Consider the following 26,211-nt stretch of genomic DNA (forward strand, 5'->3'; position numbering starts at 1 on the left):
TAGCACATCTATTATTGAAGTGTGCACAGGAAGGAAGTATGGACCTCTCTCAGCGCAGTGTCGAAGCGGTTCATGGAGAGGACGTGCCTGTCTGCCCGTTCAATCCTGGTCAGTGAGCCTGCTCACAGTCGCTTGGCTGCTGACATCATGCCCACCTTTTCCTGGACATATAAGGCTGCACGGCGGCTGCAGCCAAGTTCTCCCTAGCTGCCCTCCCCGTTTCAAGGTCAGCTTCATGGGGGATGAGCCACCTTTCAAATGTCACGTGGAGAAGGTCAGAGATGGCTGCCGCAATTTAAGGCTGCTTTCTTTGGTGAACCATTTTGATGTTCCTTCAAGGGCCAACCACACATTTTCTTTTCCAATTGCAAATGGCAACCCCTTTAGTAAAAGTAGAAGGAACTGGCAGTGAAATGTCACTTGGCAGTAGTTTTAGTATGGGCGAGAATTTCTGGATGAAATACTGCCCTAAAAAAAATGAAGCCCTGTTGTTAACTGTTCGAGGTAGAGGCGGGCAACAGAACTTGGGTGCTGACTTTAATAGAGGTGGTCGTTGTTCACCAAAAACGTTGTTGCTGTTAGCAACCGAGTGAATGAGCCTTAAAACTGTTTTAAAATAACAGATTCAATAGCAGAACCATGCTCTCTTCTCAGACAATTCATCATCAGAAGCAGGTTGGCAGGTTTTACCTAAATAAAAGATTAAAGAGGGTATTCAGTGCATGTGAATGCACAGGAGAGGGGAGAAAAAACAGCGAGTGTATCCGCACTATAACTCTCTGAATAGCAGGCATTACACTGCAGCCTCTTACAATTCCTTTTAAGGTGGTTTGAAGGACAACACCATTCTTTAACCAAAAGGGCTGTACGTGAAAGTAATTGTTTGCCAAAGGACAGATCACCTGAACAAAATCACTAAGAATGTAATGGGGCTGTTAATTAGCCCCTGGTGAATTCCTGGACGATGCTATTCTCCTAGTACAGAGGTAGCCCGAAGCTTATCATATCAGCGGGACAAAGGCTAAAGCGATAGCGCTAATGCAAGTCTCACTCCATGCTCTTCATTTGCAATGAAGATGCCCGACTCCAAGACGATTTTTCATTAGCAAAAAGCTGAGACGTGATTGGCCATATTCTTTGGAGTATATATGAACAAAAAATGACTCTCGTTAGCCCCTTTTTCTCTTGCCTTGTTCTTTCAGCTCGAACTACATTTATTGAAGAATAAAACAGAAATCATTGAAAGCTGTATACGACCACAGTGCCTCAACCAACACATCAAACCACGCTGGTTCCTCCCCAGCATTAGGCCCAGAGACAATTTGGCAAGAATGTCTTTCAAAAGCTAGTCCAGATGTGACAGATGAACATATTTGATATTAAGACGTCCCACAATGCAGTCACTCTGTGAGGGCTACAGCTGATTACACCCTGTCTTCAATCATTGCCTCCCCTCTAAAAGGTTTGGGTGAACACACGAAATACACTTGGTGGCAAAAAGCTAACATTACACCAAGCAAACAACAGATTGTGATGACATAACATTGCCAAAGCCCCCATCTGCATGCATGCATATGCATTTGAAACAATGACATCCGGAATCTTCTAAACCGACTGTGTTTGGGTCTTATGTCCACTCCGGAACCCTTTTGTTTTCGGTTGTTTACACAAGTTCGCCTTTGTACATAAAATGCTGTACTGGATGCAGCTGTTTATAAATCAGATATTTTAAAAGTACTGGTGTCGTCAAACTGTATTCCCTTAAAGGCCATTTCCCCTCCCCTTCCCAAATGGTTCTTATTATGACACTCATGCTGTTGTTAAGATCTGCTCCAACACAACACTTTTCGCCTCAGAGACTGGTGGCCCAGATACACGGAGAGCACTGCCTGGCGTACAGAGCCACAAAGCTAGCCTGGTGGTGGTGGTGGTGGTGGTGATGGTACCCCTGCTGCATGTATATCTGCCCGGCTCCCGTTGTAGCCAGGCCCTCTCCTGCAGCTCCTGGACACACGTCCCCATAAAACAGGACGGGGATGGGATTAGGAGTGATGCGTGTGTGGAGCCGCACGGCTGCCGCACTGTTCCATGTGCCACCATGTCCGCCCGGTTGCCATGACAACCCCCCTTTCAGGAACGATCTCCCGAAGCCATGCTGGCTTGAATGAGCTCTGTGTGTCTGAGCGTTAAGGAATATGACATGTATACGTACAACGTTCCTTCTAAAAAGGGGGCTTGGCGTACGCCTTTGCATAGCAGTGTTCATCAGTGAAGAGACATTAGGGGAATGATTGAGATGAGAGGGGCATGTTTAGTGTCAGTGGGATGCATAGATAGTGAGGGGTGGGGGCGTCAGATCTGAATAGACCCTGCAATTACAAGCCAGTCGTTATGATAGCATGGGATGATTTGTACAAACAGAGGACCGGCGAGAAGCGACGATGAGTGGGTGGATCCCAGTCACACAACCAGAGCTCTCTGTATCTCACGTGGGCAGACGCCAGAGGGAGCCTGCCCCTGAGCAAGGCCAACCCCCAGGCACAGTTCCGCCCTCCACCTGATTACGTTCATATGCTTATAGAGGCTGTTGACTGCCCAGCATCAAACACACATGCAGCACGACGGGCTGCTTCGCTTACTCCATTAGCCGCTCGCCGGCTCTTGCTGGGACGATGATGAATGCAAACTGCATCGTCAGCCTCAGATCTCACGCATATCCGCGTGGCTCATTAGGCAGGGCTGTCCACTAGGGACAGTTCAGTGGATGAGAAGGTTAAAGAGGCGAGTTACTTAGTTTAATACGGGTAGGGGAAGTCATACTTCACCCAGATCAAGTTGCCAACGCTTGTGACAGTAGAACGGAGCTGGGAAATATTGGTTTATTGTGTCTTTTTTTTTTTCAAGAAACTCACGGCTTTTGATGTGTGACCTTCATAAATAAAGAACGGTACTATCTCGAGGCTGTGCAGAGATCTTTTTTAATTATCTGAACCAGGGGCTTTATGGCAGAAATAGCTGGTGTCGAGCTAGCCCTCGGAGGATCAATACGTTTTGTACATTGGTTTTCAATAATAAAAGCAATTACAAGTGAAGGACTCTTGAAATCAATGGGAAAAGAGAAAGCAACTTCTTGTGTTATTGACCTATATTCATCCCAGGGTAGAAATGTACGCGTAGGGTCACAATACAACACCGCAGTAGCTCATGCTACCACCGTTCCCCTTTGAAATATATAGTTGTTAGTGATGGAAAGAACCGCTTCCACAAATGTATTTTGGGAGCGGTTGAAATGATGGCTTGCTTCTAGCGTGGACAAGCAGCGCATCATTCCTGACGTGGGCTGCGGCTCCGTTATGCCTGTGATGTATGGAGCGTCCCCAGAGGTGCTCCCCAAGGCAGCCCAGCCGTGACAGATGTTCTCAACTCTCACAAACAGCGATGTGCAACTCCCATTTTGAGTCTCCACCTCCCTTTTAATCAAGTGCTCGGCAGCCGTCGTCGATACTAAAGTGTCGCCGCACTCCCTGAAAACGAGCCCGTTTTCGTGTTACTAACCTTGGGTATAGAAGAGCAGGCTTCCTCTCCGTAGTCCTCTGAAGGTGGTTTAAAGTAAAAGTAAAAAGCTGTGCTGTTATCTGTGCCAGATAGCAGCACTGAGTGGATGGAATTCAGGCTCTGTACATGTGACACTGCATCTCGAGGGTAACCTTATTGAAGCCCCGCTGAGATAAAAGATCCTTTTGTCTCCGTTGGTGACACGGTTCAATTCTCCCAGCAATCATTGACTGCATGGCATTCTTTCATCTCCGTTGGGGAGAGTCTGAAATGCTCCCAAATGGGATCGACTCCATTTACATTATCAGTCTTTTTCTCCAAATACTAATTTCATTTTCTGCAACTGCTATATGGACATTGAAGCCTATCTGTAGGCCTATCCACTGTATTGACAATGTTAACATAAATGTATAATTGACACATTGCCCTGAAAACCACAATTGACACATCTCCAACTTCCTTATAGACTATGGATGGTACAATGGTTAAATATTCTACCATTTATTTGTTTGAGAAGAGTGAACATGTGTTAGCTTGCGTCTACCAGCATCTACTAGATTCACGTCACCATGAACACATTCCCAGCCAACGTGAGGATTAATGTGTCATACTTCAGCAGAAGGCAACACAAAATGAACAATGACGTCAAGCAGCCCTACACTGCTTAAAGCAGATGTCTAGCATGTATAGTAGTCAAATAGCTGTAGCTACGCACTCACATAAACAAAAACAATTGAATTGCATTAAGTCTTTATTTTTCACCAGGGGGCAATCAGAAATGATTCTGCCACAGTTGTAACCATCACTCTGGGTTTGCCCTTCCTGTTGTTATACTAGCTAACAATTCCTATTATTTGCTTGGCATTAATGTACTGTCCTGGGACAATTTCTTTTATTTCCTTTATGAGTCATCTGATTGCATACAGGATATCCAAGGAGTCCTTAAAACTCCAGTGCCTCCTGTCTCTCTGCAAGTGTGATAAAAACACTTGTGAAGTAGTTCACGTCGGAAAAACACTAATAGTTTATTTCAACGTCATGGGATTACCACATGTTGTATGGTCATATTGAAAAGCCAGATTACATTTAGAAGCATATTTGTGGATACAATATCTTTATAGTATCTCTTCACTCTGATTCATATTCTGATCCACGTCTTTACTAGAGACAAAAGTGCCTTATTGTTTGCATATATTTATTATGTATAGGCCTATACATTCTTCATCATGATAAACCAAAGTTTATACGGCAGGTATCTGTGCCGTGCCAAGAAATCGGTTAATTGACTCGATTCTTTTACTACCATACCACAACTGATTAATGCTGACACAGGATTATAATTAGTAAAGTGGGGGCATTCAGTCTACCAGCCCGAGACGTTACACAAGAAAAGAAACAAGAAGCAGAGCCTCATAAATCAATAGGTTATAATAAAGGCCTAAAGAAATTCTTATCTAAAAGGAATTGTTCAACAATCAAAACCTTTCGGCACTTATATAAACGGAGGATGTTATACATGTTTTACAAGCCCTCTTTTTCAATAGAAGGGTCGAAAAAAAGAGGTTAAATAATCAATAAAGATTCTGAAGAAGGATTTAATGCTACATATAATCTGTTTTAACTCAATGCATTATGATCAAATCCAAGAATACAAAACAATGGATCTGTTTTATTAGTGATGCAATTTTCCAGGGTATTTACATCACCCCAGCCTAAATCCATCAACAACGCAAGAAAATGCTCTTCTATCCTCAAATGCTCTTCTATCCTCAAATGCCTTAACTCGGCACTCTTTCAAATTAAAATAAGCGACAAATAGTCAGGCAATATAACGTATTGGCATTGTATTAGGTAGATGTTTTTTTATTTCTACAAAACAATCTCATGGACCTCTGTTTAATCAATAAATATCACTGTTGCATTGACCTTAATCCAGTCGTGATTCATATCCTCGTGCATCATTCAACAGTGCTTAAGCAGACATGCTGGGAGTGCTGGAAAATGATGTATTAGTCAGTCCAATGTGGGTGGGTGTATGAGGTCAACCTTCTAGTGGTGCTAAAGAAGCAGGTATCAAGTAGCTAGTACGGAGAAGGTTGAGAGATATAAGAGATGTTCCAGGCTTAAATTGGCAGAATCAAAATCAATACATATTTACGTTGTGTGTCGTTATGAGTATCAATATTCTAATGGAAATATTAGCGATCACCAATCAGTCACTGTTCATTTCACACGTCTTAAATAGTCTAATAAGCTCTGTAAATGTTGCCATTTTATTTGAATGAAGACCAGGAAATTATATTCATAATGTTACGAGAAACAGAGTGAATTTTATTAGAATTAAATTATAAACATTATTATTATTATTATTAAATTCTTCATCTCTAAAAAGGCAACAGCACTTTTTTTATCATCATAATTATTACTTTTTCTTTATTTGACACCAGCACAGCATATGCTCATGAAAACAAATATGCAGTCCAAATTGCATCTTAAATGGCCACTTAAGAAAACACAATTAATTTAAACTATTTATTTATATATTGAGCTCCCATGAAGCATGCTGTCCCCTGATTAAAAAAAATATGTCATCAGACCGCATAAGGAGGGGAGGATGTCGTAATTCTCAACAGGTTTGTTCCCCTTATTGGACAGATGCTGCTGCATGGGCTCCTCCACTCCTTGAACAATAAACACAGCCTATCCAGCTCCTCTGCTGCCACTCTGTGCAACATCTGACGAGGATGGCATCAACAGACTCCCCGACGGCGGGGAATAGGGTCGCCAAGCGCCTGTCGTCCTGCACAACTAGCAGCAGCTAATAAGGCCGAGGCTGTGCTTCGGAAGATCTACATGGCATGCACATGGTAAGAGAGCATCTCCAATGTACTGGGGACACTGCTGCTGTAACACCACTCCACTCCCCTTCACCTCCCCCCCCCCCCCACCACCACCACCACCACCACCACCGTCAGCCACAGAACATTGCAGAGAGAAGCAGGAAATGAAATCAATGCGGGCTCTCATTACTGGGCGTTACTTCATTAGTATGGGCGCTACAGATGTAGCAATAAATCTGATTTATGAAAGGAGCGACAATGATAGCACCGCAGAGAGACAGGGAAATTCATTCAGCTGCGGATGACAGGGGCACTAAAAATGCGCTGTGCCCCGCTTCCGCATTTACCAATGTTTGGACAGAGGACAGACAAGGGGATCAGATTCCATGCCCATCTCCTCCCGGTTTTGGGGCCCAGGCAGAATGCGATACAGTGTTGTAATTTATGAACCCATACTTTAAGCTTGTGACTTGGAAATAATTTTCTACTAAAGTAACCGATTTTCTAATTAGAGGGAACTGATAAGCTAAGGAGCCTACAGAAAAATCAATTGAGCCATCATTCTAAAAGGGTGCTTAGGAAAGGGAGGGGCACACGGGGGGCACACGGGGGGCCCGCCCATATTCTCCGCTGCGTTGCTCAACACAGCACACATTAAACACAAACCCACATTTTTCGGTGTGCTTTGTCACCTGTCAACCGAAACGTATGAAAAAACAACGTCATTACGGATTTTTTTGTCACAGCTCGCCTGCCAAGGAACACGGGAGGGGTGGTGATGTCAAGGCGCGGCATCTCGCTTGGTGAAACGTGGAAGTCATCTCAATCAAGTAATGCGCTTAAAGGTCATCAGGCAGACTTTCTGAACAGACCTCTTATCTAATTAACGAGCCGCATACACCGCGGCGGCGGCGGCGGCGGGGGCGGGGTACATCTGGGGAGCAGCTGTCGTCCGACAGAGCCATCCAGGGGTTAGGGGGTGAGGAAACGTCTGGTGTGATGCCATCTCATCCAATCTATATGGATATAAGTTAGGAAGGGCAACCTCGATGGACACAGACATCCGCCCTTTCCTAGAGACGAGCTATGTGACACAGCCCAATGCCCCCCACCTCCATTCCTGAAAAAAAAGAGACACAGAGACTCTCCTAACCACATTAGTTTTGCTGTCCATGGGAAAAGGGCCAGCAGAGGGAGGGGGGGGGGGGGGGTTGTAATGAAATTAGCTCAATCTTCATGGAGCAAAGCTGGTTGTAGTAGGAAGGGTGGAGTAGATTCAGTCCGGCACAGGCAAACTAGAGGGGCAGGACTGGGGTTGGCAAAGAAAGGTCTGCAGAAACTGTGTTTAGATTGAAAGAAAGGTCAAAATAAGTTCAAGAAGATTCATGGCTGAGACGCAGCTTTCACCGTCTCTCAAACACACACACACACACACACACACAACACACATGACATGACACAAATGCAAGACACACGTATGCGCAGTGATACATTGCCCAACATGGACACAATCTGGAGATGGTGGTCAGTGTGAGTGTAACCTTTGACCGCAGGCTGGCCCATCAGCTTAGCCGGGTTATATTACACCATCAGCATCCCACAAACTAGTAATATCCTCCTGGGTAAAGCAAGTCGCAGTGGGTGGGCTGCTCAACCTGTGTCACCTCATGGTCCATCAATCACCTGTGTGAACAGGGAAGGCCCGCAGGCTGGTTGTGAGCCAAGCAGAGCGACAGCGAAAAAATGATGACAGTATCATTATAAATAGACAAAGAAGTCAACTCAAGACAATTGTTTTTTGTTGAGAAATATGATGTGCAATTCATTCCTGGATCACAGGAGCCTGAAGCCAATCTCTGCTGACTATAGGAGCGAAGAGACTGACAGACAGACACACACCCCATTCTCAACCACAACAAGGGCAATTGAGGGTATCCAATTATCTTAACATGCATGTTTTGAGTGATGGGTGGAAAGAGGAGTACCCAGAGGAACCCACATGTTCCCAACAGGTGCAAGACTACATACAGACAGAATCACTGCATCATTCAATTAAACATCACCTGATTGCATTATCAGTTCTCCAATTTCCCATCTGTGCTCGGCTACATTGCCTGAAACAGGGTTTATTGCTAGAATAACTCAATTGATTTTCAATAAATAACTGCAGACTACAAAAAACAGGTAACTACATGCTCGAGTGAGTCACTGTCCTTCTGAAACCATTGCACTAAATGACAGTCACAAATGATTAGCTATAATAACATTGTTGTCTGGACTTTTACAGGGAAAGGGTAGCGAAGGAGCTTGGGTGTAGCTAACTGTCCATAGCTTATGAGGAATCCTCAGCCACATGCTTAGCACTGTCACCCATGCCTGCTTCCTAAAGCCATGCATCTCTAGGTCGATAGGGATAACAGTCTCATTGATTTGACTATACAGTAATTAGTGAACTAAACCCTTAAACTCTACCTTCTAGTTGTTTTATCTGCTGCCCATAAGAAGTCTGATGGTATCATATCATTCTGGCTCCTTATTATACTCAGCGTTAAAATACAGATTTTCTGATAGCAACTATCTTTCTAGCTGTTGCAGATGCCTATTTTGGTGAGTGAAACACACAATCCTTGATGAATGAAATGAACAGGATCCAAGGCAAAAGTGGACAGATTAGGGCTAAATCCGGGGTTCTCCGATGCATGTCGAGAGATCGACCCGCATTACCCAACACGCGACGTCACAAACAGCAGCCGGAGATCCTGGGATGGCGGCGTCGTGAGCGGATGGTTGGAGGGATGAGAGATTAGATTGCGGCCGGCCAGGGCAGAGCTGTGAATTACTCCACGTCATTGCCATCGACTCTAACGTAAAGTAACGAGCCGGGTTGTGTAAGGCCTGTCGCGTGCTGGCGAGGGAGTCAGGCGAGCGGCCCGGCAATCCAATTAAGAACTGCACCCTGCGTCCTGCACTGAGGGGCCTTATTTGAGTTCCCTTCATCCGTCCTCATATCCAGAAATGCTATGATGCAAAATGTTAGAGCGCCGACCACAGTGTCAGCATTTGCAACACATACTGCAGAAGAAGAAACCAAACAAAAAGGCCATAGTGATCCATGTTGTAATCTTATCTTCCTTGGCCAAGGGTAACTGGAGAGTCTCTGTGCCGCTAAGACAAGGTCACCGCTGATGAGCCCAACACGGCTCAGGTAACAATGGCTCGTGCTTCACAGCCTCCTGCTGCATCTTCCTGACGCACTGCCTCTAGTCCGGCTTGGAAGGATTTAGGCCACAATCTGTAAGGACAATCCACATTCTCACAGAACCGCTACAGCACTGAGGGGGAGGGAGGGGGATGGGGAGGGAGGGAGGGTGATGGGGAGGGAGGGAGGGTGATGGGAAGGGAGGGAGGAAGGGAGAGAGGGAGGCTGTTGGGGTTGGGGGTTTGGAGAGCTTTGAAATTTTGCTCGATCAGCAACACCAGTGACATGCAGAGGATCAGAGCAGAGGACGGCATTAATTTGCTGGCCAGGAAGCCATGGAAACAACCCAAAGGCTGCTGTACTCAGAAAAGCCCTTACCTGGCCCCAAATAACCTTGATGATAAAGCACAGATTATTCCATTTACTTTGTAAATAAAGCAGCAGCATGCCTCAACAACGAGGTCCTGCCGTTTGATCGATATGTTGTGTTTTCATCTGACCCATGTTCTAATGAAGTCAAAGCCTCTGCCCTCCCACCCTGCTAAAGGTGGCTGAGCCTCCTTAACTCTGGACTTTTGCCTATTAGAGCCTGTAAACAATGGCTGCCCCCCCCCCCCCCCCCCCCAACAACTACACAGACTATAACTCCACGGCCGTATTTAGCAATGCTAGCCTGTTCCATGTCAATTCTGCAGATCTGTCAGATGTGGGAACATCGCAACGCTTTCCGCCCCACCACCGTTGACCCCATGGCTCCCTGGGGGGCTGGAAGGTTTGGCTGGCAGGGAGGAGCACTCGCAGCACGCTGAGAGAACAGGGCGGGGTAATCAACACAGCCTGATAGGAGCGCGCCGCTAATGCCTCTTATGTGCTCCCATTGTGACATCGGTCAACACAAAACACACTCACGCAGTGTGAGGGCTTCAACATGGGTGGCTGTTGGCATTATCACAGCAGGCTAGATATTATAAAGGATTTTGACTAATCGGGTGCAACACATTAATTACAAATGATAATGACATTGGTATTGGTTCAAAATCAGGATTGTACGGTACAGCTAACAACACAGGCGGAAACCAATCCAAGATGAGACCCAATGGAATTTGAATGCTTTTCATTTGCTTGTGGTCAAAGAATAACCACATTCATAGTGAAGCATGGATGGATAATTTATAGGAATATGGATTCAGGAAACACTTGTCACTTGAGGTTTGTCATTTGCATGTCATTGAAGCCATCGCAATTGGAACACCTGACTGCACTCTAGCTAATGTATTCGACACTAGGATACTGGTGTTCCCACATTGTCCAAGACAGCTTCCTGCCTTCAGCTTAAAATCCAAGGGAAACACGATATAGGCCTGAACTGCCAGGGCTGAATCAAAATGGAGGCCAGCCCAATCTCAGATTTGAATAGGCGCAATGGAAACCTTGCCAAAGTTGTACACGCATATTTACATACTCTGAGCAGGGAATGGAAATCGGATCATTTGCAGTCACTGGAAACGCACAATAAAATGAGCCTCGGGTCAAGTGAGACGACAGTCCTCTGTCTCAGACTCACTTCGTTATATCTCTGGGTACCAGGATATCAAGTCTGAGCTAAGTACCGCTATTTCCAAAGAGCAGCACAACCAATTATATTAAGTGTATGTGATTATGTCTGGGCCTTCAGGAGGGAATTCTAAAGTTTTTTTAAGTAAATAAACAAGTAGATCATGTTCTGAGCAACACAATGATAACAAACCAATAAATAAAAGCGCAGGCTGGGTTGCAACATGATGGCCATTATTCAATGACCACAGCCAGCCGTCCAACCAGGTGAACGAGGACCGTACCCGGGGCCGACCGCTGGTCTATGACCAAGTCTCTTATTAACTCCAGTAGTAAATGGCAGTGCCAAAATGACCATTTGCATTAACGCACAGTTAAACCCAGTATTAACCATGCATGGTTAGTGAAACCACAAGAGACAATACAACACAATCTGTCAACAAATCCAACTCGAAAAAACATAGGATCAAGTATTCCTATTTCAGGGAGTGTTTGTTCATCCCGATTATGGAAATGAATATATTCAACCGTAGGCTGCCACGAGTCCTGCTCACCCAAGAGATGTTCATCAGTATTTATTTTGGATTAATTCACATCTGATGAGATCATCAAAGCCATCGAAAAAACTAGAAGGATCCTTCTATTATTCAAACAAACACCAATAGCATGCATGTCTTCTGCACTCGTTTGGCCCCACAGATGCTTGAAGCCGGGACCCAAGACTGGTACCATGTCTGGTAGATAATGTCACAATGACAAAAGTGCAGCTGGCTCAGACTTCCTACTCAGTTGACCTCCAGATGAGCAGGCTGGCTGGTCCGTGACATAATTTGTGTCCTATAAGCCACACAATTGTGCATGAGGTGACCTACTTCCTGAATATCCTTCAGACCGGGCGCCACAGCCTGCAGTGAGGGCCACATATCTCAGCGTCACACAAACTCTGATGCCACCTTCGTCAGCCCGAGTGGCATTATGCAATACACTTGTAGTTGCCTTTGCTAGCTCATCCTTGCTCTGACAGATAGTTCTCTCTTTGGCCAAACGATGGACTTGTAGGACATTCAAATAATGTATCAGAACTGGCATGTGGGATAAACGTTTGGAAAAAGACAAATAAAAAAAACATGTGAAACAAGAACAGATGTGAAATGATAACATTAAGATTGGCATATCCATTTCCTCCTCTACTGTAACTAAAAGACAATATACCATTACACATCTCAACGCCTGCCAAAAAGACTGAAGGCATTGCATCAACAATATCTGATCATATTATGTTCTCAACGTTTCTCCACAAACGTCCTAAACTGATCTTTCATTGGCATTGTACATATGAAAGTGTCTGGTTGGTGAATCTGATCATTGACATTGTATATATGAAATGAGAGTTTCTAGTTTGTGAATATTTATGATCTGTTCTTTGCATAGGCTGCAAGGCTGTTTTGCAGTACACCACTCGGAATGGATGGTTTTCATGATTAATCATCTTTTATTATTCTTGTTCACATAATGATGTTAGAAATGATTGACAACAACAATGGGGTATCAAATGAACAGCTGCTACTGTCTGCTAAGAAAAGGACTGCGGGCGAGGCCCTATAGAGATGTGATCACAAAGATACTGATAATATACATAGGGGAAGATCGCTTTCACTGGTAAACATAGCACAAAAGACCACAGGCTAGCAGGCACACACACACACACACACACACACACACACACACACACACACACACACACACACACACACACACACACACACACACACACACACACACACACACACACACACTAGTACGTATTATAAAATCTAACTTCTCAACTGTCAAAAGGTAGATTTCCTGGAGAATTCCATCCAGGATTGTGATTGTTGAGTAACTGAAACAGCCGACTGGACATTGGATCACTTTCTAACAAACAGCTGGTACACAAAGGTGAACACACTGTTCTGAATATGTTGGTATTGAATCCAGTTACAGTTTGGAAACAGCTTGTTTTCTTGGTTTGACAATGAGAATATGTTTTTTATGAATCCCAAGAGTATGGTCAGGCCTTAGTACTTCCAGTAAGATATTGCATTATCATGTTCATATGAATACAGTCAAGATGTTCCACTTATGGTTAACCCAAATGCTGACCAGTTGACAACATATATGGTCGGAAAGAAATGTATATATCGTCTATATCTAAATAAAATAAATGAAACAGATTTTTGATTCATTTTCTTACCAAGAACAATTGCAGCATTCATAAATGCGTATAATCAGTTAATCACATGATCAGGTCAATTTGTGTTGAAACCAAGGACCAAAACAGATCAACCCTATAAGCAATCAGTAGTAAGATGTATAAAGCCTACTGGCTTGTATCATATTACAATCAAGACAGATTTCTATTCCGATCTTTAATGAGTTCTCTTTCTGGACATTAGATCCTACGTGAATATGGTGCTGCTTGATCAAATGTATTAATTAATCATAATATATAGTAATCCACAGGATAATTTGAATTTAGAATCTGGAACCATGTGTACATAATGTGATAGGGAATAAAGATATTGTATCGAAAAATGTCGTTATATCATCGAAAAAACATACCCTCAAACCGTCCAGTTTTCACAGTGATTTCAATCAGTCTTCAATAGCTAATTTATCATTGTAATAAAAAAGGAAATATACATTTTTTTTCTGCGTTGGCAATGTAAATTCCAATATATTACGTTATATTGATTTGTATTGAGAGTTATAGCAGATATACTATATATGATTTCATTCATCTATTTAATTATTATTGACTTAGCCTATCTGCCTGGACGATCACCACCGCTGCCCTGAAACGTTAATCCGGTATGATGTATGATATGAAAGAGCACTGGCAATACATTAGGCATTTGAACACAGATATCATTGGTTCTAGCCTGTCCGTTTGAAGTTTGCACTGTAATTGTTGTAAAGGACCGACGAGCTTGGGTGACATTGATTGACTCATATCCCAAATAGGATGGACGAACATGTAGGTCAACGGAATAGCCGTCTGAAGTCAATGTCAGGTGCAACTCGCGCTGGGAGATAAAACAAATGTTGGCAGTAGGATGATACACAAGATACATAAAATCAATGGCTCAATAATTGCAAGAAATCAAAACATGTCAAACACGTAGCTATTCAACAAAAATAAGGATGGTCTCGTGATGGTGCATCTAAAGTGTCTCAACGTTACTACTACTAAGCCGAAAGATCCAAGTGTTTAACACACAACCTTCGATGCCTTTCTGGATATCATCACATGTGACCACCATCACTTTCTACCTGCGAGATGTCACTGTCCGAAACGTTTCACGAGGGTCCAATAATGCAAATTCCTACCTGATATTGGTTTGAATCGTTAGTCCTACTGCATGGACGCTGTCTTGGATGTAGGCGTTACGCTCACTGCAAGCGATCCTCCGACTCCTGCTCCTCTCCCTGCCTCCACCACGGCACCACCAAGCCCCGCCTCCACCACGGCACCACCAAGCCCCGCCTCCACCAAGCCCCGCCCCATTACCGTACAGCGGAGAGCGCAGGAGGAACACGAGCGCACGTCGCTGTGCGCAGTGAGAAGGGAAGCGCGTCACGGGCTTCACGAGGAACATGGGCTTTCTGCCTGTTGGCACGATGAGTTCACGGTGCTTCGAAAAAAAAGCAATGATACGTTATTCGGTGCCCAATTTAACACTTCGCCGCGCTCGTCTTGTACCGAGAGAATATCGTGTCAATTTTTTCGCGCCGAACCAATTGTAGTGTTTCCTGGCGCGTGCGTGTCCGCGTGCGTGCAGCGCCTATCAGGGGTTGATTTGGGCAGCGAAACATTCCCTGCCAAGCGCCTGTCAGTTAAACCAAATAGACACTGCTCTACGACTGACACTCGTTCTGACGGTGTCCATATAGATTTAGCGGTCGGTTTTCATCCACCTCACACCGCACGCCTAACCGTATGATGATAGCAAATAACGATACGAACAAGAGCTCACATCCCGAGACATGAGACCAGGTTAGATCCGTTTAGTAATGTCACGTGGTGAACCGTGTTTATCTAGACCTGTGGCACAAACCCGTGTGAAATCCTGACTCTCAGAGGTATGCGTGGTCCATTCCAACACTCCGTCATCTGGGTTCACTAATTAGTCCACACTCGACCAGGAGGTCACCATGCAGCGTATGAGGAACAGGCAGAGGAAGGTCATTGTGCAGGCCTACATTGTGGCCCTGCTTAATCATGTTAAGGATACGAATACTTCAACCAACCATAACCTTAACATTTACCTATCGCACACGAATATGACATTTAGTCAAATGTTTGCATTTTCACACTCACTAATTATCTCCTAACCAGGGACGCGGCGACAGTACATCAATTCAGAAATCGAATGTCAAGGCACATGCTGGCTTCCTGTGAATCTCCGTGGAATGGGGTAGGCCCACTACTATAGTCGCTGAAGGAGATTTAACTGTACAACGGGATTTAACTAGTCCTCTTTGGCCCCCCGGGATGCATTTGTGCTTCTTAATGTATACTGCCATCTAATGGACAAACATGTGAAGTAAACCTCAAGGTAGCATATTGGCCTGCATTTGCTCCCCGGTCCAAATACAATTACTTAACACGTTTATTATAAAAGACAAAATGACCAACAATAATTCATTCTCTGACCTTAAGTATTCAAATTCAAATTATATTCAAATTATTCTAAGTTGATGGTCCGTTAGTTTAAGGTTTAGGCCTTTAGTTCTAAACATCCCATCCATCCTATCCTTTCCATGCTACTTACTTAGGTGATTCCCTAATGATGGGATTTTATGATAATTATGCCATCTTAGTCACCCTGTCCTTGTTTGCGTTGGGCATTTTGGAAAACATTTCGGGGAACGAGGAAAGGCTTTCAGTAATCACCTTTTTCTCGGATACTGCTGTCTAAGTGCTTGCATCCTCATTGGCTGTTAAGGTGTCACTTAGCAACCGAGTCATTTCACTTGAACCTCGGTCGCCGCAGAGCAGAGAGATTGATCAAAGGGATATTTCTCTTGTGTTTCTTCTCTCGTCAGGCTTTTTTTTTTTTTTTTTTTAAAGCACAGTAAAGCGTCAACTATTGTCATTACAGTAAAAAGTATATCGTAAAACATTGTAAAAACTGAGGTGTAGCAACTTGCTTTATATATTTGTAATTTTTTTCTATGTCATAGTGGTGGTATGAGGCTATCTATGCTATGGGGTTGTGCCCATGTGCAGTTTAAACGGTCCCACCAGAAGAGGGGAGTATTAACATGTAGTAGCATCTAAACTCTGCTAACCCCTTTGTTATCTGGATTAGTTAAACATATTAACAGCCAACGTTTTAATTATCAGCCTATACAAATAAGAACAAGTTGTAGCCTGGATGTGTTATGAGTTATAAGGGTAACTATTTTCCCATTCACACAGAATTTCAGGTTTCATTTTGCGTGAACCTCATGCGTCAAATGGAATCTGCCATTGATCAAACTGACTTGTCTTTGCTTTGGACTGTTGTTAAAGTAAACAACGGTGCTTAAACACTACTTAAAAGAGTACAGAATACCTTTTGACACTTATAGTGACTTATTAGAGTTCATAGTGACGCACAGTTTAGCTGTGACAACAAGAAACACGTTGATAAAATGCCTGGGGCCCGGGTTCAATAAATATTCCCTGTAACATTTATGAACAATGCACTGACTTCATTGAATAAACAGCAGCCAACGTCAGGAGAAGGTGAGTTAAACAACCAGCCTTTTAACAACAACATAACGGCATATTACTCAAAACTCCAGTTGAGGCCAATGTAGGTTATGTTTACCACGTATAGGTCAGGGCCTGATCACATCCACCGAATCTGTCCCACACACTTCATATCATATAATTTAACCTTGTTTATACTCAACTAAAGCAAGGTCTCTCCTTCGCGCTCACACTATCTCCAACATGAGCGCAAACTCAAACAAACAAATTAAAATGCTTCTCCTTTTGTTGAACCCAGTTGTGTGTAAGAGTGGGCTTATCTTTTTGTGCCTTACATCTGGCCGGAGACATTGTTGCCTCACACGGTTGCGGTATTTCCATGGGAACCACGGTTCTGTCTGAGGAGTGGGGGGGTGTGTGTTAGGCCTGGTGGCTGCCTCCCCCGCGGGTGGGCTTTACTTAAACCCGACCGCCTCTCTCTTAATGCCAGAGGTACGGCTCAGCATCACAGGAGAACACCTCACGGTGGCATTTGGAGACCGGTAGAGAACCATCGCTTTTCCACTACAAATTCTACAGATTCATGGATTTATCAGCATATCAATTCTTATAAGGTAAGAAAATCCCCTGCTCTAGTCCACTATTTGAAAGGGTTTGAATACGTACTTATGTATTACTTGTCTAGTAAGACCATTGTTTGTAAAGAGACCCAAACAACCCGGATGCACCCATGTGTATTCCTGCACAGACGTTTATTCACAGTTCATTTTAATCTAATCCTCTGCAGGGGATCCCATGTGGGTGGCTGAAAAGATTTGTGAGTCGGTGGGGAAGAGCATGATCCTGTTTGGGGAGAAGTCCGCCAAAGGAGCCCAAAGGATCACGCTGTGCCCCAACGTCATCACCCCGGACACCATACCGGACTTCTTCATCCCGCCTCAGATCCAGCCCATCCAGAAGGCCAAGCCCTCGGATCAGGCCCGAGCCGCCCCAAGCATCAGGGTGTCCCCCTGCGAGGGGGGGAGCCCCAAGCCCTGGGAGGCCCCCGGCGCCCCCCCCCGCCCGCACATCATCCAGGTGGAGAGCGTGGAGGAGGGACCGGACGACGAGGACGCGGGCAGCGACGGAGAGGAGACCACCAACGCCGACCCCCGCAGCCAGGCGGCCCTGTCGCTGCCGCACGTGGCCCGGGCGCAGACCTGCTACGGCTTCTGCACGCTGCTGGAGAGCCCCCACACCCGGAGGAAAGAGTCCCTGTTCCACGTGGAGCCCGGCTCCCTGCCCCTGCTGCTGCCCCGGAGCCGGTCCAACACCTACACCCAGAGGACGTCCCCCCGGCCCAGCCCCTCCACCTCCCCGTCCTCCTACAGCCTGAACGCCCTCGCCGTCAGGCTGTCCCCGCGGAGCTACACCCTGAGCCGGCAGAGCACGCTGGACAGCGACACCACCTCCTCCAACGAGTCCTCTCCCTTTGGCTCGCCGCTGCTGGGCAGGTGCCCCGGGGCGGCCGGCAAGCCTTCCATCTTCAAGACACTGAGCCAGGAGCGCCTGCTCACCCAGAACCAGAGGAGGGGTCTGCCCTCACGCAACAACTCCCTGTCCACGGACGAAGGCAGCTCCACCGACAACAGCCCCAACGTCATGAGGAGGCTGTCCGAGGAGACGACGGAGGGCCTGTCCAGCGGCTACAGGCTGGCGCCCCCCGCCTTCTTCCCCTCGGACCTCACCCTTAGCCGGGAGAGGGCGATGCGGGAGAGCACGGTGCCGCTCGGGAACAACGGCAGCCTTCGAATCTCGGCCGAGTACTCGGCCGACAACCAGAGACTGCGGCTGAGGCTGATCAGCGCAGAGGGGCTGTATGCGGCCAGCTCGGACACCAAGGGCATTAACTGCAGCGTGAGCCTCTCGCTGATTCCCGGGAAGCTCCAGAAGCAGCGCAGCACCGTGATCCGGAAGAGCCGTAACCCCATTTTCAACGAGGACTTCTTCTTCGACGGCCTCACCGCAGAAGACCTCTGTCTGCGCTCGCTGCGGTTCAAAGTGGTGAACAAGAAGTCGTCCATGAAGAGGGACTATATTTTGGGGGATTGTGATCTGCCTCTCTCTAGCTTTGTAACTTTTTAAACTTTTTTATTTTTACTATTTATTACCTAAGTTTTATATCATCAGTTTTATATGAATTAAATTATATGAAACATTGTCGTTTCTTGTACTTTACGCTTTTTTTAATTAAACAATCCCTAACCTGTCAGTTAAATACATCTCCCTGGCATTGTGGTGAATGCTCTTTAAGAAATGAGGGGCCAAAGCAGATGTCATTAGTCAGGCCAAAAATAACCCTGAGGTCTAAACACGTCTTTAGGTTCCCTGGGTTTCCTCTGTATCTCTTAGCATCAACAAGGCCGCCAATTTGTCAGGATTTGATTATTCACCTTCTGCTGTTTCTCTTAAGCCTGTTGCTTCCCTCGTGACCTTTCTTTTAATGAAATGTTTCTGGCAACCAGAGACTTTCAATGCGAGCTTCGACCCAATGGCATACATTTAATCAGCAAAAACAAATGATTCCAGCTTTATCAGGCTGTAACAAACCTGGTGGTTCAATGTGAATATTTTCTTTTTTTAACTCTATTTTATTTATTTTCTATGTTATCTCTTTTGAAATTTGTAATGTTTAAATAAGTGGATCTCCCAAAGAACTGCAACCATAACAGTTGTGGTTTGGTAAAAAGACATGAAAATACAAAGTGATAGATGTGTGTTTTATAAACTGCACTATAGCAGCTCCAGCCCAACGTGGTCTGCATGAACAAACTGATAAAGAGGTCATTTCCCAGGCACGCCCTGAGGAACACTGACTATACATCTTATGAATGGTATTATATCTAGAATATAGACTTTAGGGTGCATGATATAGGTCAGTGTTTACACAGAGATTGACCTTGGGCAATCACATCCTGCTTTTCTCACTGGTCGAGAAAAGGGACTTAAAAGCATCCGTTTCCACTACTGCTCCTGGTTAAAGATTAATAGATTTCCATGGGCTTACAAAATCTCTGAGATAAAAGGGCTGATGACTTTCACTTACAATGACATCCATAACATTGGCTGACAGCGTAGCGTAATGCAAATTGTATTTTTTTGGGTTTTCTTTTTTTCAAAGGCAGAACGATGCTTACTGTGGTGATGATGCAAGGCCTAAAGGTTCATCAGGTATAGCCTATCAGCCATAACTGATGTCATGTGCTTCAGAGAATAAACATAGAAACTATTATGAGAATAATTGCAGACAGTTGGTTGATCTGACACACAAATAAATACAAACAAAGTACAAATAATTACAATCATCTATCATCAATAGTCATCTCTGTATATCTTTTGTATTTATTCATTATTTAATGGGAGTCCCCTCCAATTCCCAGGCAGAGATTTTGTTGATAACACCTACTTTTCTTTTGTAATTACAACCAGGCTAGCTCTTTGTCCTTTATGTTAGGAGTGCTTCTGAAGCCTCTGGATTAATTTGTATTTGAGTGTTGACTCAGCTGTGTCGTGCCTTGCAATAAAAGAGGAACAGCCAGGGATTCTCCTCTCTGGTCAACCCCTGATAACATTCTAAGCTTTCTAATTTATTTTCTGTGAAAAAAGCCACAGAAAATGGCTCTCTGCAGAGCACAATGGCTGGAGTGCGTCACTCGATTTGAGGGGGTGTTCATTTCTCAATAAACATCAGGCCACTTGTGACAGTGGTAGGACTCCATTTTGATCATGTAGCAGCATTTAGCCTTCACTGTGCATATTATGTTTTAGTTAATACTCCTTTAATAATACGGCTGAGATCAACAAGCAGATTGAACATTCTTTGTTGACTCAGATGTTATATTATACATATATATATATATATATATATATATATATATATATATATATATATATATGTGTGTGTGTGTGTGTGTTTATTAGGCATACCCACAGTCATTGAATGCAATACCATTCGGGTTACATATCATATATATCAATATATTTGTCACTCCAGATGTAATCCTGCTATAAATCCATCATTATCTAATATATATATAGTGACATATTGGACTGCTTGTGTTTTTGTAAGTTAATATTGCCCTATTTCTAATAGGTTAAGACATTTATTTCAATGAATTCCTTCCTTTGCAGGCCATCTCATGCCTAGAGTTCAACACCAAGTTGACCTTTAGGATCTCTGTGGTATCAGATGCCCTACAAAGGAAGGAATTAATGAATTGAATGAACGATGTTCTTCCTTTGCAGGGCATCTCATGCCTGGAGGTCAACATGGTGAATGTTAATGGGAACCAGGGAGAATACCTTGGGTCAGCCTCTGATGTCCTAACCCTTACACTCTTCCCATGATATATAAAAGCTAGGGTGGGCAATGTGCAGAAACCCGCCCGAAACCAGAGTAAGCTAGATTTGGATAGTACTGAAGAGTATCGTACCCCTCCCTTCAGGCCTCCCTCTAAAGCCACTCCCCGAAGCACATTACCTGCTTGGTCCTGTGCTTTAGCATTAGGTGTGCCCAGCCTTCTGGAATACATGGTAGCCAAGTAGATGGGTAGACAGACAGGTAGGCCATCCAATAATGAGTGGACAGCCTTAGTACAGGCCTGCGACAGATACAGATACAAGATTTATGGAAGATTTTCGAGATTTGTAACAAATATGAGCAAAAAAAAAAAAGAATTGCCTACCCTGTGCAAAAGCAAAACATTGAGTTCATAATAATTAGATGTAGAAAACGTTAATATCGTGTATATTAGTCAGTTTAGCCATTATTTGTACAGAATAATACAGAATAATAATACAAAAAATACCTGCAAACACACAATATCTGGTGAGCATTCCAGTTAGACATTGCAGTGGTATACAAAGGACGGAGTGACGGGCGTGGCCCCCTGCTCGGCCTGGGGCTCCACTCCCCAGTGTTTGTCCTTCATGATGTGGTCCGCTTGCGCAGAACACGCGTTCCTGCTCCTTCCTGCTGTCGCACATCGGAAAGAAAACAGAGCTTTTCCTTTCCTCTCCCTTATCTTCTGTGTATGTTTTGGACCAGCCGAATGTTAAATAAGTCCATTAAATAAATGTTATTATCAGGAATTCTGTTTGAACAGGCCACTTAATGGTGGCCAACCACAAGAAGCCTGCAATGGCCTCTTACGTTTACCTTCAGCCTAGTTATGTTCTCATTGTCAGAAACTAATGGCAAGACTTGCAGTGATATATGTTACTGGAATACATTTCATTATTGCATTGATATTGCAACCGTTATTCAAATTCCCTCAGTTTTGAATGCATTAAAGATGTCTGCATTCTTCATCGCAATTTGCTAACTCTGATCATGACAACCAAGTTGTTTCATGTTGTCATTTTGTGTTGTCATTTACATCATCATTGGCTGTTAAGAGTGTAGCACAAGCAAATAGCTTGTGCAGATTGTGTGTGTTTTTGTTATGTTCAAAGCAGATATGGCTTACAGAATATGCAGACAGTTGCATCAGTAAGCAGTTGCACAAGCAAATACACAATTCGCTAATGTCACTGGATTCTATTGATTTAAGATTGCAAGATTAAAAGGCGTAGGATAGAGATTTTGTTTTTAAGATAACCCCTGCTAGCCATACCTGGTCAGTTACTTTATCTGCTGCACCTTAGACGAAGCATCCAACCAAGCGTCATACAATGCTTGGTTGGATGCTCAATAAATATAATGTGATACAATTAAATATGAAAATGTAAGGCAACCTAAATTAAAGGCTGTACGTGCGCATAACTTTGGCTCACGGTCGCGGCAAGATGTTTTCTTTAAAAAGCCAGTTAAATTCATTCTGGTTTGTAATACGCTATATAAAATATAAGGCTCTAAAAATGGAACAAATGTAATTTTATGTATTGACCGTGCCATAGCTTATGCTACGGACAGTATCCTCACATACCATCAACGAAATATAGCACTGCTGTAACAATTTATTATTTTCCAATAAAATAACACAAGTTCACCACTGTGAATAGCTAAATGAGCCTCCTATAAGTGTGTATGAACTGAATCCGAGAAATGCTTCCAGGGGTCAAACCCAATCTCTTCTGGCAGAAGTCACTGCGGAGAGGAAGCTCTGCAGTCGCAGGGGGCGAGATCCACCCAGAGAGGCTGCAATCCCTGGAGGGAGAGAGTCTTACTCCTCAGCCGCCCCTGGAACTTCTAGGGTGAGGAGAGGAAGGTATACTGCAGGGTGAGGAGAGGAAGGTCTATGGCAGGATGCTGAAAGACTAGGCTCCAGCTGATAGTGGTCATTGGTCATGGGACAGTGGACCAACTCTAAATCCTCCCTCAGAATGTTTAGGGTGCCTTGGAGGTCGCCAATGCAATGTCGAAATGTGTTTTGTACATTTTGAGAAAGCATATCAGCAAGTGAGATTCCCAGTGAGATTCTTTGGTACTGTTGAGGTAAGGTACGCCGGGGCCACTTGTGTAAACCATTTGTTCCTTGTACACAAAGAGGGAGAGCTGACCCTATAGTCTGTTCAGAGCCGGTATTGGACTCCAACAAGGTTGCACTTTTGTCACACCTCCTGTGAATGATCTTCATCGGCAGATATCATATCAAGGCCTCTCTTTTGATGTGTCCCAAAGTGTCCCAAATGTTTTTTTTTTACCCAAATGAATTGTATATGCAGAATGTGGTGCTTGTATCCCCATTTGGTCGATTAGTACACAAAATGTATCAATCTGCCACACTATGCAACATGGAAAACAATGTGTGTCATATACAAGTTACTGGGAGTTTCATTCATGTGAAGAAACTCAATGCAACAGTGTTTTCCGAGTGCAACAATCAATATGGCTACCTGCCACGATCCAGTGCTTCAACTTTTCTGGTGCGAGCCGCACACTTTTATCAAACAGCCAAAGACACCACTGCTGGCCAAAAGGTCAGAGGCCTTCGACAGAGTAGTCCATGCCAAGCTGCAGCATCTGGTCCACATAGAGCTGTGCCTGAGACTTCTGGCCTTGGTACAGGGAGATAACCGTCTGGTTCCCAGGCTAAATGAGAGAGGGAGAGTTGTGGACAAATGCCGGGGCAAAACTTGCTAATGCAATCCAGGCAGATAAAATCATCTGTATCAATTTCCAATTGTATATGCACTGTGAAAGGCTTAATTAAATATACAGAAGTTAAAGGGATAACGTGTTTTGTTCTGTTTTGTTAGGATTAAGAATAGATTCCAGTTAATCTGTTTTAATGAATGTTTCTATAGCTATAGTGTTGAAACTTAACCACAGTGCCTGAAGCATGTAATATATTGATAAAACCCTGTGTTTTTAAATCAAGGTGAAATCTGGCTGACCTGATCATATTTTTGTCTAACCTGCAAAATGTTTTATTGATTTTTGCTACCATTATGTATGCCTTGTCTGTTCAATGCCTATTGCCCTTATGCCTCATTGGAAGGAGGATACCTATTTTGCGTGTGTTAGTTTGTGTTTAACCCCAATTCATTCAAGATGCATGGAGATGCATCAATACAACATCTAACACTAATGTCATAACACCAGGAATGACTTATTACATTAATCTATGAAGAACCCAACTCATCATGAACTTGAATGAATGAATCCCCGCATTTTGGCTGGCAGCTAAATGGTTTTCACATGTTTATCAGGAATAAACTAATTTACTCTGTGTTGTCAGATTTGACCTTTCAGTGGTTAATATTCTGTAAGAAGGCTATAGAAATACTTCTTGCATGTACCACCGACAGGTGAGGACTCTCAGAATCATAGCACTTTCAGAGAGAACCCAGAGAATCCTTCGTATGTTGTTGTTACTTGTTAAATAATGAAGAATTGCGCACATCTTTTTCCCTCCACATGATGCAGCCTGTGGACAAGCTGGAGGTGTGTCTTATAATGGCCACTAGGCTCAGGCCTCAGCAGCGCACACCTTTTACTCCATGTGAGAAATCACATGTGTCTAGCCACATGACCCTGTTATGTGTGTGAGCGGAGGATGCAAGTGTGTGTGTGTGTGTGTGTGTGTGTGTGTGTGTGTGTGTGTGTGTGTGTGTGTGTGTGTGTGTGTGGGTGTGTGTGTGTGTGTGTGTGTGTGTGTGTGTGTGTGTGCGCTTGTTTGTTTACGATTGCTTCACAGAACTAATTGAGACATGTTACACAATCACGTGTAACTGACGTGCATCTGACTTAATGAATTTCAGGGTGAAGTCATGGTTATCCTGACACGTCTAATGTGGTGTCTGGTTGTTTAATTTCTCTGCCTGTTTTATTTTTCGACCACTTACAATTCAAACCAGAATTCAAATTAATCACGACCTTGCCTTCTACCATGTGCATTGACAATACTGGGCGGGGGACAGTCTGACCTTTCCTGATACAACAGCCAATGTCTTTAGTGTATCTTAAACATTGGCAACGCTTCGTTGCACCTCTTTAGGTGTGAGCCGGTCTTGTGCTTGTGGAAGCACAACACCAGCATGATGAGTGTTGACTGTTTGATTTGAAATACGCTCTTAGCCTTGGAACTATAGAGAGAAAACCGAACAACCTTTTCTATCAGCTGCGATAAATCGAATCTTGATAGCAGCAACCTCTTCTGTAATAACCTGTTGCTGTCTGACACATCGAAAGCTTACATAATACCCAATAGGCAGAACCATATACCAGATTAAAGATATTTTTTAAAGTGGTTGGTTAGTCATGCATACAACATCAAGTTAACTGATATTAACAATTAAATAGGTATATTTCACTATAATTATTATTGACGACAAAAATTGTAACTAATAGCAACTATCAAAATACATTGATAGGCAACAGAAATCACTGGAATCACTGAAATGTACTATTACTTGGATAGTATAAATCCAAGTAGTTTATCCAAGTAAAAAATGTTCTCCCTGCCACTGACCGACATTCAGCTGGCATCCAACTGTGGAAGCTCTATATCATATACTATATATACTATAGACTTTATAGTATATATAGTCCTGCTATAGTAGTATATAGACTGTAGCAGGACCCACAACTCTGAACAGCAATAGCAGGTCAATAGAGAGAAATAGGCTCACAAACGGAACAGGAATGTATTGCAAGGTGTTTTTTGTTGTACAAATATTGTATCCTTATATTGTGTCCTTCTGCAGTAGGAAATCGGAATTGCTTTCATCAATGTTTTTTTAAGGATTGAATAGAGTCGTTTGCTTGTGAAGACTCCTTGGGCCCAGCCTCTTTGTGCCTGCTTCCAGCATAGAAACCTTTCTCAGACTCGTGTTCACAT

General features: G+C 43.8%; 2 protein-coding genes across 9 annotated transcripts in view; one reads left to right on the forward strand and one right to left on the reverse strand.

Moving 5' to 3' along the window:
* The window catches only part of tln2b (talin 2b), an 83,264-nt gene extending 68,651 nt beyond the window's left edge, over positions 1-14,613 (reverse strand). For 3 of the 4 annotated variants that reach the window (XM_056597983.1, XM_056597982.1, XM_056597980.1), the window contains exon 1: positions 14,518-14,613. The gene's annotated coding sequence lies outside the window, so the exon portion shown is untranslated. Of the gene's footprint in view, positions 1-3,555; positions 6,415-14,517 lie in introns of those variants that run through there. The other variant, XM_056597981.1, reaches the window with a different exon arrangement.
* A 138-nt stretch (positions 14,614-14,751) lies between these two features.
* c2cd4a (C2 calcium dependent domain containing 4A) lies at positions 14,752-20,692 on the forward strand. Of its 5 annotated transcripts, XM_056599450.1 has the most exons (4): positions 14,752-15,184; positions 15,527-15,605; positions 17,379-17,502; positions 17,676-20,692. In XM_056599450.1, exon 4 carries the CDS (start codon positions 17,684-17,686, stop codon positions 19,010-19,012), a length of 1,329 nt encoding a protein of 442 aa, XP_056455425.1. In that variant the 5' UTR covers positions 14,752-15,184; positions 15,527-15,605; positions 17,379-17,502; positions 17,676-17,683; the 3' UTR covers positions 19,013-20,692. The 5 variants fall into 5 exon arrangements, with proteins under 5 accessions (XP_056455425.1, XP_056455427.1, XP_056455426.1 ...); XM_056599452.1 differs by having other exon boundaries at positions 14,752-16,921; XM_056599451.1 differs by having other exon boundaries at positions 14,752-15,605.
* The last annotated feature ends 5,519 nt before the right edge of the window (positions 20,693-26,211 follow it).

Source organism: Gadus chalcogrammus, chromosome 9 (assembly GCF_026213295.1).
Source record: "Gadus chalcogrammus isolate NIFS_2021 chromosome 9, NIFS_Gcha_1.0, whole genome shotgun sequence".
Lineage (NCBI taxonomy): Eukaryota > Metazoa > Chordata > Actinopteri > Gadiformes > Gadidae > Gadus > Gadus chalcogrammus.